Genomic DNA, 15,371 nt, shown 5'->3' on the forward strand with positions numbered 1-15,371 from the left:
GTCCACACTTGGCTCTCAGCTGTTAACATTATTTTAAGACTTCACTGGATCTTTATTAACACCAAGTGCTCCAGGGTGAATTTTAAACAAACAGTAGGATTTAGAGGTTTTCAAAGACATATTAATTTTATCTAATCTTGTAGGAGATGCTTCTATTACAACTTTGCATTTTAAAGACTCACACATTGCATGGCAATAGCCCACACTACAGCATTCCAAGTGCTGTGCTGCAGTTGTCTGAATATCATGGAATAAAAGTTTGAATATTTATAAACATATTCATGAACCATTTCAACAACAGACAAGTGGGCTTCAAGGCCTGCCAAAGGGGGCACAAATCAAGAGACAAAAGCAGCAAATAGTACATTGTTTCAGTTTCACTTGCAAAGTAAATCTAACCACACGTTGCTTTGCAAAGCACATCTCACAACCTGTAACACATTAGACTTTCATTAGACACAGACTGAGCATTCTCTGAATGTGACTTTGAAGCGTGGGGAATATTTGGGGTTTTTTAACAACTGGCAACAGCCCAGTTGCTTTTATTTGTGATGTAGGCCCTGGCCTGAAGAGGCAGTGAGCACCTTCTGTAGTACTGAGGGCTTTCTGCTCCCTCCCACTGTCTCAGACAGGGCTAAATCAAGAACTGAGCCCATAGCCTACACTGAAAGCACACTCCCTCCAACAAATGGCAGCTGTCTTTTGGTAAGCCCTGGAGACACAACAGCACTGAGAGAAAAGAAATATGAATAACACAAGAAAGCTCTTTGGTTTTTAATTTGCTTTCCCAGCAGCGTTCTGAAACACACACCAACTATTGGGAAAATTCACATAAGCATTCACATTACTTCTGCAAAGGCAGGATATGTTACATTGCAAAATGCTTAAGAAGCCATCTTGAACAGCTGTATGTTCTAGGCTTGTGTATGTGGCATTTCCTGACCACAGTTGTTCCTCTTTTCTCTCTAGATAGCAATCTGGTGAGAGAAGAGCTGCAAGACACTGTGTTCTCAGACCACAAATACTTCCCTGTTTTACTCACCCTTCTTCCCCAACAAACGTGACATAGAGTTTATTCCTCTGCAGGTCTTTTCTTGAGTAGCCCATGATCTGGTTAAAGGCATCTTCTAACAAGTGATCTCTCCTGATGATTAATCTGAAGGGCAAAAGTATTTTGAAACAGCAATTTGTGAACATGAACCACATCTGAAAACAACTATTTACACAGCAGGATAATAACCCAGGTCATTTCAGAGATACCCGTTTCTGCTGGATAATTTTATTCAGATCAGGAAGCTCCTGTTCTCCTCCAATGCCTTATAATATAATAATCCCTTATGTTTCAATAAAATGTCCCTTGTACATTGCACATAGAAGAGTAGTTTTGTTTTGTCTACCTTGCTCCTTCCTTAAAATCTTAAGCAGAAAGGTCCTAAAGCTGGCATTTTCACTAAGTCTGAAATCCTTTTGTAAAGCTGGGCCCCTAAGTGAGTTTAACTGTGAGCAAGAGTCTCATCTTTTCTGTAAAAATCAGCCTCTTAACACAGAAAAAGATAAAACCATGGAAAATCACAGTATGGTAAACCCAGAAACACACATCTCTACATTATCCTTGAGTGTGTGATGGTACAAAAAGTCCAGAAGAAATGGCAATTATTTGTACAAAACCCCACTTAAGCATCACATGCGAAAACGTAATGTACCTTCTGAAAGAAAAATTGTGAAAATGAGGAAGTGTCATAAAGATCTAAAATAAGAGGTGAAAGAATCCTCCTTACTTAAACATTTTATCCTCTGCCAAAAAAATGTGTTTAATTAGTTTATATTCAAACACTGCCTTCTGTGTGTGCCCCTCAGCCAGCAGCTGCAGGAAGGCAGCAGAACCCACTGCAGCTCCTGCAAAGCCGCTGTGGCCCTGCAGAGCCCAGTGACCGCACGGAGCAACCCAGCCAAGCACATGCAAGGGGAGAGCCTGGAGCTGAGCAGGCACCTGGGCAAAGAGGGGACCCAGGCAGCAGCAGAGCTGTGCTGGGCCCTGCTTTCAACAGGTCAGAGCTGTTGCTTGGGAAAGCAACCCAGAGAAAACTTCCATTCACACGTCAAACTACAGCTTAAAAATCCACAATGTGATGGCAAATAGGTCAGGGGAAAAAAGGGTGTAAGAAATGGAACAGATCATTACAAGGAGCAAATGCTCCCCACCAGTTATTTGCCCAAGCATTCACGACAAAGCTTTCATAGATAAGGCTTTAACTGTTTATGATTTCATTACATTCTAGGCAGACATTGCTCAGCCTTTGCCTCTTAAGGCCTAAACAATAGCATTTTAATCCCATTTCATTTTTGCAAAACTTGTAACAAGCTCACATGAATGAAGTCTGAGCTTTGCACAGATTTCTGCAAAATAAGAGAAGTGACTGGCTGAAGGAAATTTAAACAAAAAATAGAAAACCCCTTTTTTATAATAGAGGAAATGATTAAATCATGTTCTAGTGCCTCATGGCTATGAGTTTGATAACTGGCACAAGACCTGGTAATTTACAAAATTTTGAAAGTATCTTGTGAGAACAATTCTTATATATAACAGCACATAATCACATGATTAGCTAATAAATGAAGAAGGGAAGACCTCACTCCAAGTATTCTACCATTCAGAGTTCTAAAATAAAAATACTACCAGTTTTTTTAAGGCAATCTTTAGAGTTTAACAACATTTAATATATGAATCCTCTTTACTAAAGAGGACTGTGGTATCAGAACAGACAATGATGTACAAAAGATATGTCTCTGTAATGTTTTTTTTAGTGGAAAAAGATATGAGAAAATATAACTGTTTATATAGTAATGGAAGAATTCAGATGCCTCCTGTTCTGCAGGCCTCTTCCCAAAGCTCTTTTTGGCACCATATTGTAATATTGTCTGTACAAAAACATAGTTGGAGGAAGCACAGAGGTGCTCAGAACTTGCTGTACCCTCTGCTATGAATCACATGCTGGCATTAAGTCTTTTATTACAGGTTTTCTATTCCCAGAAATGCCTGGGTAACCGTAACATCTGCATTCCTTCTAATGGGAAGAAGCTTGCAGATGTGCAAAGCAAGGCAAGCTGCCTGAAAAGAAATCCAGTTTCACGAGATGCTTCAACCTACTTCAATTTCCCTGGGCCTTGTCCATATCCTTTAGTCTCCAACTTCCTGTAGAAGTTCCTCAGCTTGGCTTCAAAGTCTCTTTTGTATGGAGCTGGAGCTCGGGCATTGGCACGCTGAGTACCTGCAGGGAGCAACAGGCACAGAATGAGCTGTGTGACACCAAGTGATGGATGTCCCATCTGCTCCTGGAAAGACTCCTTCATAGCAAGAGATATGCATGGTATGTGTTTGGTTTAGTCACCTCCATAAAGGGTAAAAGCTGCATATCCTCAAATCTGCTCTGCATCCAAGACTTTTTGGTTGCTCACTTCCAAGAGTATCATCTTTCAAAAGTAAATCTTAAAAGAGCAAATCCAGGTCAATGCAAAAGATGGATTTTAAAAACAATGAAGCAACTAGAAAGACTTTACTTTCTGTTTTTCAACTACACGTTATGTCTTACCTTTATGATAGTTCATACAATAAATGTTCTGTTCTGGTTTTAATATTATCAGGAAAACAACAACTCAGAAATGAAGTAAAAATAGGCTGAACTCTGCATTGCCTATTATGACTACACCAAGAGGAAGAAGGGAAATATTTGGAAATTCCTTAGTGGAAGATTTTCCCTGGGGAAGTAACAAGGAAGAAAAATATAGGAAGAATGGAAAGACTACCAAATTTAATTTTGTGGAACTTCTAATCTGTGGTTGCAGAAACATACATGATGATCACGTAAGGGAATTTAATTTTGAAAAACTGGTTTTGAGGGTCAATTTCTTAAAACCAAGAAGAGGTGAGATCTGTACACCAAAAAAAAAGGCATACCCTACAACTGCATGGAGAGTGTATACAAATCAGGTGTTTAGTCTCATCTATTGGCCATTATTAGGACTTCCACTGCCTCCCTGGATAAATGACTTCCACTGCTTTGATTGTGAGGCAGGGCGACAAGGAGGCAATTAAACTCCTTCTCTGCATGGCTGTGTAGACATCCCAAAAAAATCTGGACGATGTTTAAAATTTTTCATGCCCTAAAATACACATAAGTTGCCAACTACTTCTCTGGAACTAGTGTTCACCTGTAAAGCACCGAAAGCACAAATGAACAGTTTAGCAGCACTGTTCTGCAGAGTTCTGTCTTTTACCTCAGTTCCTCATGCAAGTTTGCTTGTGGCTCCCTGCATGAAGCTAAGCCAATACAGAAACATTGAATGCTACTGTGGGGAAGGCATGTGAACGTAAGGTTTCAGGTAAAACAAGAGAGGAGGTGCATCCGCTCAGCTTGTGGGCAGAGAAGGGGAAGGAGAGCAGCCACAAAGCCCATGGGTCTGACGGAAACGGCGACAGCACATCCTGCGGAAGTGGGGGCTGGAAGGAGCTGCAGAGTCTATCTCTGCACAGATCAGAGACAGCCAGTGAGCTCACGACGCTGAATGCCATTTAACAGGTCTTTAAAAGACCTGTCCGACCAGAAACGCACTTGGCACTTGTTCCAGGCTTCAAGTGAAGTGTGGGAGGATAGTAAATATCATGGAATCTGCAGGGCTCCAAAAGGAACATGAAGGATCCCTCTGAAAACACAGACCGTGGTCATTGATTCTTCTATAGTGTTTTTTCTCTTTTAGAGGAAAAGAGGAAAACCAAGAGCTTCTAAAGGTACACTGAGCTGAAATGTCCTGAAAACTTACAGAAACAGTAAACAAGCCTTTTAACTATTGGCCTTTTCCCTCTCTTGTTTTGCTTTGGGTCAAACTATGTAAAAAATGCAGTCACCAGAAAAGGCAACAAAAATATACTTTAATGTTAACCCCTCAAGGAAGCTAGATTTTTTTGAAGGGTACCACAAAACATGAATCTGATAACACATTACTTCATGGTTCAGAGATCAGCATCATAAAATTCTGTCAGCACATGACAAGTTCCTCACTGCAAATCAGATGCATATGCCAAGAAATTCCTGGGCAATTACAGTGATTACTTCCGCCTTGGGAACAAAAGATGCTAATGGAAGAGCTAAAACCACCAGAGATGTGATAATCATACTTGATTTTCAAAGAGCTTATATTCTGAAGCAGATATAAAGAGTAGCTTCATGACTATTCATCTTTTCCAAGAGAGAAAGTACAAGTGATTGTGACTGATCTGAACAATGGATCCTTAACACCCCACCTCGTGCAGTGCAGCACAGCCAGCTTAGCTGATGAGAAAAAACAGAGCCTCCACAGAAACATGGGCTATTTACAATTTCTCATCAAAAAAGTCATTTGTACACCAACACAAACATGCATGCTTGCAGACGGACAGGGAGATTCAATGGTCTCTCTATATTTTTCTATGAGCCAGAAGAGAGATTACAATTTTAGGGAGAATGAGACTAAACCCATCACTGTTCCTTCTCTACTGTCCGCTGTACTGTGAGTAAATGAGAATATCACATGTAAAAGACTGAGCGTATTTTGAAATTACTTTGTTGGAATGAAACTATGCCCAGCATGCTTTGGTGCACATACCAGTGATTAAGAAATCTTAACTCTGGAAGCCAAAATTGGTTTTATTTGTAAAAGACTGCCAGGTTTGCAGTTGGAAGTAAGATGCCTACATGCAGATCATTCCCTTCTTGTCAATACAGGGAAACAGTTATATCTAAACCATATACATACTGAAAGTATTAATAAATGTGAATACTGTATTTCACTGCTTCACAGAAAGCCAAAGATCATTAAAGTCTTCAGATAGTTTCTTCAGAGAGATCTTACAGAGGTCCTTTGTCCAACAGCAGGAAAAGCTACCACATGTTTATGAATGCATTTAATTTGATTCCATGAAAAGGCAAAGCTTTTTGTTACTGAGGACTGGGAAATGCCCATGAAAATCACGGTTCTTCTTCTGATAAAAACTTCTTGTTGTCTGGAACTATCTAGAGTTGCTTACACTCTAAATGTTCTCTATTTATCTATACTTTTGTTATCAAATTTGTAGAAATCCCCTTAAGTCACTTCTGATTTATCTGTTATCGTGAGGAAACTAAGCATAGCAACATCTATCAACATGGCTTTCAAATGGAACTTGTCATACTTGCAATAATTTAGTTCTAATCTGCAACTCAGAATCTGAAGTATCAGTCTCCTTCCATTCTGACATGAATATTCAGACAGCTGCAGTATGCTAGAGTATGTTTTCAACTTGTGTTAAAGTATAACAAGCTGGCTTTTATACATAAAATTGGCCCTAACTTCCCCGCAACCCCATTACATTGCCAGTTTAATGTACAGCTATTAGATCCATGCTTTAAATCTCCAGGCATCAGGATGCTGGCATGAGCAGTCACTTAGTTGTTTCACACCAACGAGAAACAAGTCTGCATGTTTTTTTACAAGTCAGAACAAAATCACAACCCCTCAAGTTGCAATACACCCAGCAAAACATCTTGTGAGCCAAGGCAAAGGTTCAAGTCTGACAGTCAAATGCAATTGGACTTGTTGACTTTGCTCAAAAATAGTTCTAGATCTTTGTCTTATCAAGGATGAGAAGTGGTTTCATGGAGGCCCTGCAGAAGCTTTGCCTGAGCAATGTACCTGGAGAGTTCTGAGGTGAAGACACCGGCGAGCCCCGCGGGGACTGGCAATAGCTGGGATGAAGTAAGGCATGTGGCGGCACATATGACATTATCTCCTCCTCAAACAAGCTGGCAAAAAGGAGCAAAGGAGAAAGAACATGTTTATTTGAATAAATAGCAGGTTTCACTTTCTAGGGATAAATCTCTAGTTATTAACCTGTTTTCTTTGATAGTCACCTATTTTCACTGTGCACACTTTAAGTGCTACAAAGTATTTTATTACCATTTCCTCAAGCAGATTTTGAAAGTACTAGAAAGCAGTAACTGCTATTTGGGTATTTCCTCTCAAGGTTAAAATATAGTTAATCAGCCTTGAAAATTCATGGGCCACTCTCTCTCTTTTTTTTTTTTTTTAAATGTTCTCATTACAAAGAGGTCAATAACCTTACTCAGAAACATTCTAAACCTCCAGGATTAAGAATCACATCTGAACTTGTTAAGTGTATTGACTGGTAAGCTTGTTAGCACAACATTTTATGTTTAATAACACTCCTGCTGAACCAGGTATCACATCTAGCATGTTCAAGCTCACGCTTCATCTATTATTGATACACAACTTTTTAAGTGAAAAAACTCAAACATTTTGCAGCCTAATCACTGCTTCTGTGTGTGTGTGTGTGTGTGTGTGTGTGTGTATGTATGCATATATATATATTAAAATTTCAGTCTTTTCCCAAATTTGACAAGGAAATCAAAAAGGGACATAATATCTAATGTCAGAATGGATCTGGTATCAAAAGGTATTTTGAATGTGAAACATGACACAAACTGTTGCAATAGTACATAAAAATCCCTTTTAAAAATTGAGCTATAGAAAGAACTGTAAACCTGTCTTACACTATCCAATGCAATGAAAACAATGTTCAAATAAAAGATGTTTTTTACTAAGTCTGCTCACCAAACAAATATCTAGATTTTTTACATAGACTTTTTTAAAACTTTTAGACTTTTTAAAAAAGAACTGTGTTCTTTCTCACAGTTCTTTTTGCAGTCATGGCCATGTGATGTTTTCCTCCAAGTTACACATCTTAAAAAGTTTCTTAAGAAACAATATTTACATTTCAAAAAGACCCAGGCATAGATTTAAAAAGAGATTTTTTTAATAGCTGTAATAACTAGGAGATTTAGGGAGCAGAAAGGATTATCATTATGCAACCTGGCCTCAAAATACAACTGCTAATGGCAATTCTATTTCACTAGATTCCATGTTAAAGGTACCCATGAACTTCTTGATGCATTTGTACAGTGGATGAGGGCACAGTATCAAGATAAAAGGGTTTAATTTTAGCAAAAAATCTGCCTGATTTTTCCAATTAATAGCTTAAATGAAAAGTAGTAAAGAATCAGCTTCCCCTTTTCTGAAGTCTAAGAATATTGCCTTTACTAAAGGGGACAATGCTTGACAGCACAGTGAAGAGGCAAGAGAGATATTAAGTAATAAAAAGACCTCTCAAGTATGTGCCTTTACAAACAGGCACTTCCCAAAGCACAGAACTAAACAGATGTAGTCTAAAAGTAGCACAAGGCTCATTGATGAATAAAGGTCTGAGCTGTACCACCTTTCTAAGCATCAGGGCTGGATGCAACAGGACAATACAGGTGGTCTGGGCAAACCCACAGGAATCACAAGTAGCTGAAGGTTGCACTTGACAAGTGTGACATTCAACTACCATCTAGAACTGAACATGATGAAAATAAAACCTGAGCCTTGAGCTCTCCCAGCTGCAACTCCAGGGAGGGAAAGGGAAACAATCAGGTGACACCATCAGCCCACACTGCTCCCTGGAAGCTCCTGAGCAGCTGCCACAGGGTGTTCCACATGTGCTTGGGCGGCAGCAGTGCCTACCTGAGTAACATGACAAGGTCTGCATCACTGGATAAACGCACCAGCCCAGGTGTTCCCTCTGTCCGGATGAACTGGATCTTCTCCCTGTGTGAGCAAAAAAAGGCTTTCAAAGCACCTTTTGCAAATAAGGCATCAATGTGTACCACAGCAACGAGTACAGAGTGTATCAAAAATCTCTGGGTTATGGTTTTCTCTACTGTTTTTTTCCCTGCCACACCAAGCCCATGTGAGCAGTAAAATACTACAGCCAAAAAGTTAATTTGCTCTGAGGAAGGATGCTCCCATTGCCCTCATCTCTTGAATGCTCGTGTGCTCATGCTCTTGGAGGGTAGTCACCCAAAATGTAAAAAAAAAAAAAAAATCAATTCCTCAAACTCACACTCAAGTCCATGTCTCTGAATTCAAAGTAGGAGGCTGAACTCTTTAAAGAGTTCACTGTCTCTTCTGAATCTCTGTACAAACGCAAGCCATACATTACAATGCATACTTGTGATTTTAAATCCAGTGTTTTCATACCACACTGCATTTAAGATGTCTTCCAGTAAAAAAACCTGCAGTATTTCTCCCCTGTTCTTCATCTAAGCACATACCCTTTCTCCTAGACCCATTTTGGTGACTGTGGAATCTATGCATCCTAAATTCTGAGCATGGTAACACACATAATTTTAGGATCTATACTGAATATAATTCCTTGAATTCTTATTACTTTTCTCTGCAGAGCCTTTCCCTGCATTCTGGAATATAAGTACATATTTCATGTTTTTTCTTTATTGGTATGAGAAATAAATTCTAATTTGGCTTTACACTTCTGGAGGAAAAGAAAACAAGAATCAAACCCATGTAGTAAAACCTAAACTTTGCCTCAAATCGAAAGGAGAAAACCCCCAAACAAACAGAAAAGACCTTAGTGTAAGAACAGCAGCATTAGCTCAGCTCACAGGTGTGTCTACCCCATGTCCTATTACCAACACTGACAAGAAGATCAAAAACACTCCATGCAATTGGCAGGGACATCTGGACACTTGCAGAGCCCACTTCATTTTACATTGGTGCCCAAATGGCAAGGCTGGAGGAAATAAATGGTGGATTATAAAATATATCTCAGTGTTTGGTTGGCAGCAACACCAGAAACCAGAAGGGCATTTTCTGGGTTAACTAATATATGCAGCCTTCCAAATGATTGCAATGCATGACTTCTTGGGGTTACCAGTTACAGTTGTGATTTCAGTGATTTTTTTAAAATATATATGCCTTTTACCTTCCATAAAACTATAAATTATATTTAATGTATAACAGGTGCCTTTGCCTGAAGCCCTTTACATTATTTAGCAGCATCTCAGATTTATTTGCAGTAGCTTGGAAGAAGATTTAATCTTGTCAACATGCCTAACAAAGATATGGGAAGTATAATGTTCTCACTCCACCATGAGACCTCTGAACAGCAATTTTCTACATGTAGTATACTTTCATTTTATATTTTAATAGACTCTCAACTTCTTATCTCTTCTTTCTCTAAGGTAATGAGAAATTATTTTAGACAGAAAATGTCAGAGATCTTTTCAAATTATCTTTGTCCTTTTCCACTGGCCAAATACTGATTTTCCTCCTCACCTATGTAATAATTGCAATAACATTAATAATAGGAATATTCAATATAATTATAATTTCATTTCAACTGCAGCAAGGTCCTCAGAGGAAGAGATTACTGGCAGTTGTACTAATCACTATTAAAAAAAAATACACAAAGAATTTATACTGAAGGATTTTAGTTAGGTCTTAATTTTTCAGGTGTTACAGCAATGTCCATGGAGCTGCTTAGTCTCGCGGTTGCTCTGTGTCAAATAGACATGGATTCCAATAATTTGCTAAGTCAGAGACTTAAAAAGGCTAACCGGGAAAAATAAAACTGGGATCTTTATAAAAATTTAAATCTTACTGAAGCATCAGTTCTAGCAGGATATAGGAGAAGTATAATGGAAAATAATTTACATTAATCAAATTACTAACTTCAAATACTAAAATGAGAATGGAACCATTCAGCTTAAGAGAATGGCTTTTCTGACCAATCTCATTCAATGTAAAAAAAATTATGCTCATTAAAATCCTCAATCATTCTGCTGAGGAAAGTCAGTTAAGGCATATATCTTCAGTCTCCTTTCAAAGTAAATGTACAGAAGGACATATAATCTCAATCAAATTAGGAGGTACAGAAAATCCTCTGATATTTCATTTCTAATCTGAAACCCAACTTTTCTTGAAAAATCAAGTTTGTGGGAAATTATTCATCTGTAATCAGGAAGTAAGGTTCTTCTAGAAGCAGAATCGGGCAATACCAACAAGCCTTGTGAGCAATTTGAACTTTAATTTGTCAAAAAAACCCACAACACACATGAAGAAAATTGCACCGATTGCTATCAGACTGCAGGAAACCAAGCACCCTGGGAAAAAGAATATGAAGCAATGAAACTACAAGCAACCAGAAATTGTTTGTATGCTACTTCCCAGCAGATTTCAAACCAAGCCTGGTGGGGAAAACTTGCCTGCAGTGATATGGGTACAAGTGGTTTGACATGCTGAGAACTGCAGATTTCTGCTGTATTTTCTAGAGAGCTTGTATTCTGCTAGTGTGTTGTTTCAGGTTTGGCAGCTACGATTTCTTTAGGAGGTTAACCACGTCTTTAACACATCACAAACTTGTTATGCTACACATGGGGAAACTGCAAAATAGGGCAGCTTGCTGAATTTTGGGAACTTGAAGGACACAGAGGAAAAGGGATCACTAAGTAACACAGAACAGAAGAAAAATGAGTACCAGTGCTGGCTGCCATGCCAGCCAGTGTGGGCAGAACTCTGGAACACAGCACTGCACAGGAGAGACACTGCCAACAATCAAACCAAGTTTTTAAATGTAGTGTCCAAGGAAGAATAGATACATTCATTTCAGTTCTGGTCAATACTATCCAAGTTGCTGGTGTTTCCATTTCCAAGCCCAAAGATACGAGGGAGTTACAACAGCCACACAACAAAGATCATCCTTCCTCAGATCTTGTTGCACTGTGCAAAAATCTTTAGATGTACCATTTTGAAAATTTTGGAGAGACATAAAAAATTCTGATTGAGGTAAGATTATCTCCAGATGTCATGAGGCCAGGACAGCCTTTCTGTAAATGTGCTTTGCAAAGATAAGGACAAATCCAAATGCCATTCTGCCTCATGCTCCCAGCTGAATGAATGGGCACATTTGCTGTGCCATCCAGCTGTCTTGGCACATTAGGAAAACATCAGCAACTCTCTTATGTCAGTTGTTCCAAACATTTTCTTGTAGGTACCTTTATCTGATAATTAAACATTACCTCTGTTCTCTCCAACCTTGTCACAGTAGGCTGTTACACAGAAATACAGTGAAAAACTATTTCCCACAGTTTTATAAATATGTTTGAAGTCACCAGAAGTCTACATTCTGTTAAGTTCCACTGTTAATTAATGAAAGGAGCTAACCGTAATTAGCATTTTTACTGAAATGGGAATAGCAAACTTCACTAATTTTCTTACCTGAGTGAATGATTCCTGGTAAGATCTGGCTGGCGCTCTTGGAGAATTTCAAAGATATTGGGCTGCCGCAGAAATGCAACTATCTTGTCATTGTAAGCTGAAAGCATTCACAAAAATATCATGCTGAAACAAGGAGATCCCAAAACAAAGGATGACATTCCTTTTGAGTCTCCAACAATAATGATACACTTCACCTTCACAGTTTTAAGTTTAGAAGTATTGGGATGATACTTCTGTATCAACCCAATACTGTAAGGCTACCAATTCTATTGTCTTTTAAGGAACACATTTCTTATGATTATGAACCAAATCTCATTGTGACATATCCTTTCCAAACAGAATAACATAACAGAATTATGCTAACAGCTATAATTCTGTTAGCAATTTCTATAATATATTTCAGCACTTACGCTCTTAGCTAAGGTCAAACCAGAAGAGTTATTGTTAGTACAAAATTGCAGGGACCTTGGTTTTAACTGCATCTATTCTCAAACATTAAGCAGCCATTGGAAACACCCCTATCAAATCCTCATTAATGGCTGAACCAGTGAAGTATGCACATCATGTCCATGGCAAGGGGGAGGATTTAAATGGGTAGAGGTTTTCAAGTAAACATGCCACAGTACAAAGAGCCAGTCAGAGTTAATCAGATTAATTTATCTTGATTTAACACAATGTGACAGCTGTTAGATTTAACAAGCTACATTCTGTACGTGGTGGCACAGAAGTCAGTAACTCTGTGTGTTTGTAACTGAGAACAGAAGTTAAGCTAATGGCTAATTCCAAGCTGATTAACACTTCCTGTAATCTTGCCAAAATAGATGCTTACAAGTTGTGAGGGAAAAAAAAAGTTTAAAATCTCTGGGAATACATGGAGTCCAATTGGATCCAATCTGACTCCCTGGCTTCAGTTCATCCTGCGAGCACACCGAGTATGTGAGCTAGAAAGGTAAAATACATCACTTATTTGGTTCTGCACACTTCTAGCTCTGAAAGTTCCAACTGAACAGTAGGGAAATGAAAATGGACAGAAAGATCATAACAAATGGCAACTTCCAGCCATCCCAAATAAATGGAAACCCCTGCAGTGCACACTGCCATGGCCCCTGAGTGATGGAGAACTCTGAGCAGAGGCTGGATGCTGACATACCCACTGGAACCACATCCTGGTACTGAGCTCTGCTGACTGTGTTAAATGTGCTGGATGGTCTTGGCAAAACAGGGGGTCCTGAATGGCGGGAGTCCTCTCCGACCTGAAAACGTGCAAGCAACCACAGTGAGTGTCTCTGTGCCAGCACAAGCACTCAGGTACAGAACAGTGAGAATTTATATGGCTTAGAACCAAGCACATGCATCAAGGCTTTGCTTGATCCCCAGTAACCACTGCAGCAGGAAGCAGCTGTGCTGCTAGGACAGGTACTAGCAAAACATTATTTAGCATATTGAACCTATAAATAGAAAGAATCAAAACTAATACAAAATTTACTGTATTTTTAAACAGTCCCATTCTGAAAAGAGACCCAAAAATACAACAACTGGGATACCTTTTTGGATTTTGTAACTTAATTTTGTCTTTTGTAATTAGTGAACATCTTTATCTACATGAAACATGCTGGAAACCAAATTCTGCTCCTCCATTAGCACCTCTATTACCTCTGTGCATGAATGCAGTTTCCCTAAATTTGAAGTGGAAAGAAGTTTGTGGCTGAAGCCTCAAAGGAGAATAAACAAGTGAGTTCACATTCAGGCATGGCAAACAAGTCCAAAATTGGTAAAAACATGGCTCCTAGAGTAATTGAGAAACACTGATCTGTTTTTCTTGTATTCACCTTCTGGACTTAAAAAATTGCATGTGAAGAATTTTTAGGGTAGAACCACAATATAAAATTGTTCTTAGAGGCATTTGTCATGTTAGGGCAACTGCTGGGGCTGCCCTAACATCTGTGGTTAACTGCATCATGAGGTTTCAGATGTTTCTCAGTATTCAGTATTTTATCTCTATAAAACATTTGGTCAACCTCTTTTTCATGCTGCTGGACCTCTTTGTTTACTTCTCCATTTATCTGCCTAAATGTAATGGTTAGCATTTGAACTGTACTCCCAAGCTTCAAAGATCTATAAAACACCTAACTGCAAAAGATCAAATAATTATAAAAAGTTGCTTTTGAATCCAATCTCTGAAATCACAAAGCAGCAAAAGTCCCAAGATATCTCCCAAGACCTTTTTGCTCTCTCATAATATTCTTTCAGAAAAATGTCGAATTATTTCCTGTTAGGCAATGTGCTGGAAAAGGAATGCCATTATTATTAGCTCCAGCTTCACACTGTAGTTCAGCTTTAGCTAAAAAGGCATTCCTTACACTGGTTCATGTTTGCTTTAGAGCATCTCTGTAAAAATTGGGTCAGTGGCTTCAAAACATCAAAGTTCATGGCAAGTTAAAGCCAACGAAAGTATTTTGATTTTTTTTTCATTAAATACTCATCTTTTGCAATAATGTACAGTTCCTTTATGCAACAGTTTAAGACAGGGAAAAAATGCAAATATGCAATATGCAATACATAAGCCCTAAAGTGCAGAGGAAAAACTGGTGTTCAGGTTCATACATATGTAAAAAGAACATCATTGCATCATTAATACTAGAATGGTAATACTGTATGGAATTGCTATGCTTAAGATTCCTATCTGGAATTATACCTGGAATTCATTCAAGTAACAATTGTAACAATATCAAGGAAACACTTCTAAAATTGCATATAGAAACATGGTTAAAGAATTTCATGTATCTAGATGGAGTGACAAATTTTGACAGGCAAGCAGTACCATGTGTATGAAATATATATGATCATTTCTTGTTGGATAAACCGTACTTGTTTTGCAGCAACTTCAGGAACATGGTTGGGAGAAATACCTGTTTTAAGTGCAGAGCTACTGGATGCTGCTTAAAGAGTGATAATTTGGGTAGATACTGGGTAAAATCAGGGCAAAAAAATTCTGCTGTGCTGCAAATCAATCAAACAGAAATACTTGCTTTACCCCATTCAAGATCTAAATAGCTATATGAAGGTATACAGCTTCTTGCCTTACACACAAAATCACCAAACTGATGGAAAATGCTATTTAAAATCATTTGCAAAATATTCCTGACACTGGAGAGGAGTTGACTAAACCATGTTCACACAAGATGTGACAAGATATGCAGCCGGTGCTGTGGCACTCACTGCAGCTC

The 15,371-nt window shown here is 38.6% G+C and overlaps 1 protein-coding gene across 3 annotated transcripts in view; it reads right to left on the reverse strand.

Moving 5' to 3' along the window:
- HECW2 (HECT, C2 and WW domain containing E3 ubiquitin protein ligase 2) overlaps positions 1–15,371 on the reverse strand; it is a 143,154-nt gene that overhangs the window by 17,727 nt on the left and 110,056 nt on the right. For all 3 annotated transcript variants that reach the window (XM_005490915.4, XM_026795747.2, XM_074548205.1), the window contains 6 exons: positions 13,295–13,397; positions 12,145–12,241; positions 8,593–8,676; positions 6,706–6,815; positions 3,149–3,269; positions 1,043–1,156 (listed from right to left, as the gene is read on the reverse strand). In XM_005490915.4, coding sequence (XP_005490972.2) covers positions 1,043–1,156; positions 3,149–3,269; positions 6,706–6,815; positions 8,593–8,676; positions 12,145–12,241; positions 13,295–13,397 — 629 coding nt within the window. The remainder of the gene's footprint in view (positions 1–1,042; positions 1,157–3,148; positions 3,270–6,705; positions 6,816–8,592; positions 8,677–12,144; positions 12,242–13,294; positions 13,398–15,371) is intronic.

The sequence above is a fragment of the Zonotrichia albicollis genome, chromosome 10 (genome assembly GCF_047830755.1).
Source record: "Zonotrichia albicollis isolate bZonAlb1 chromosome 10, bZonAlb1.hap1, whole genome shotgun sequence".
NCBI classification, from domain to species: domain Eukaryota; kingdom Metazoa; phylum Chordata; class Aves; order Passeriformes; family Passerellidae; genus Zonotrichia; species Zonotrichia albicollis.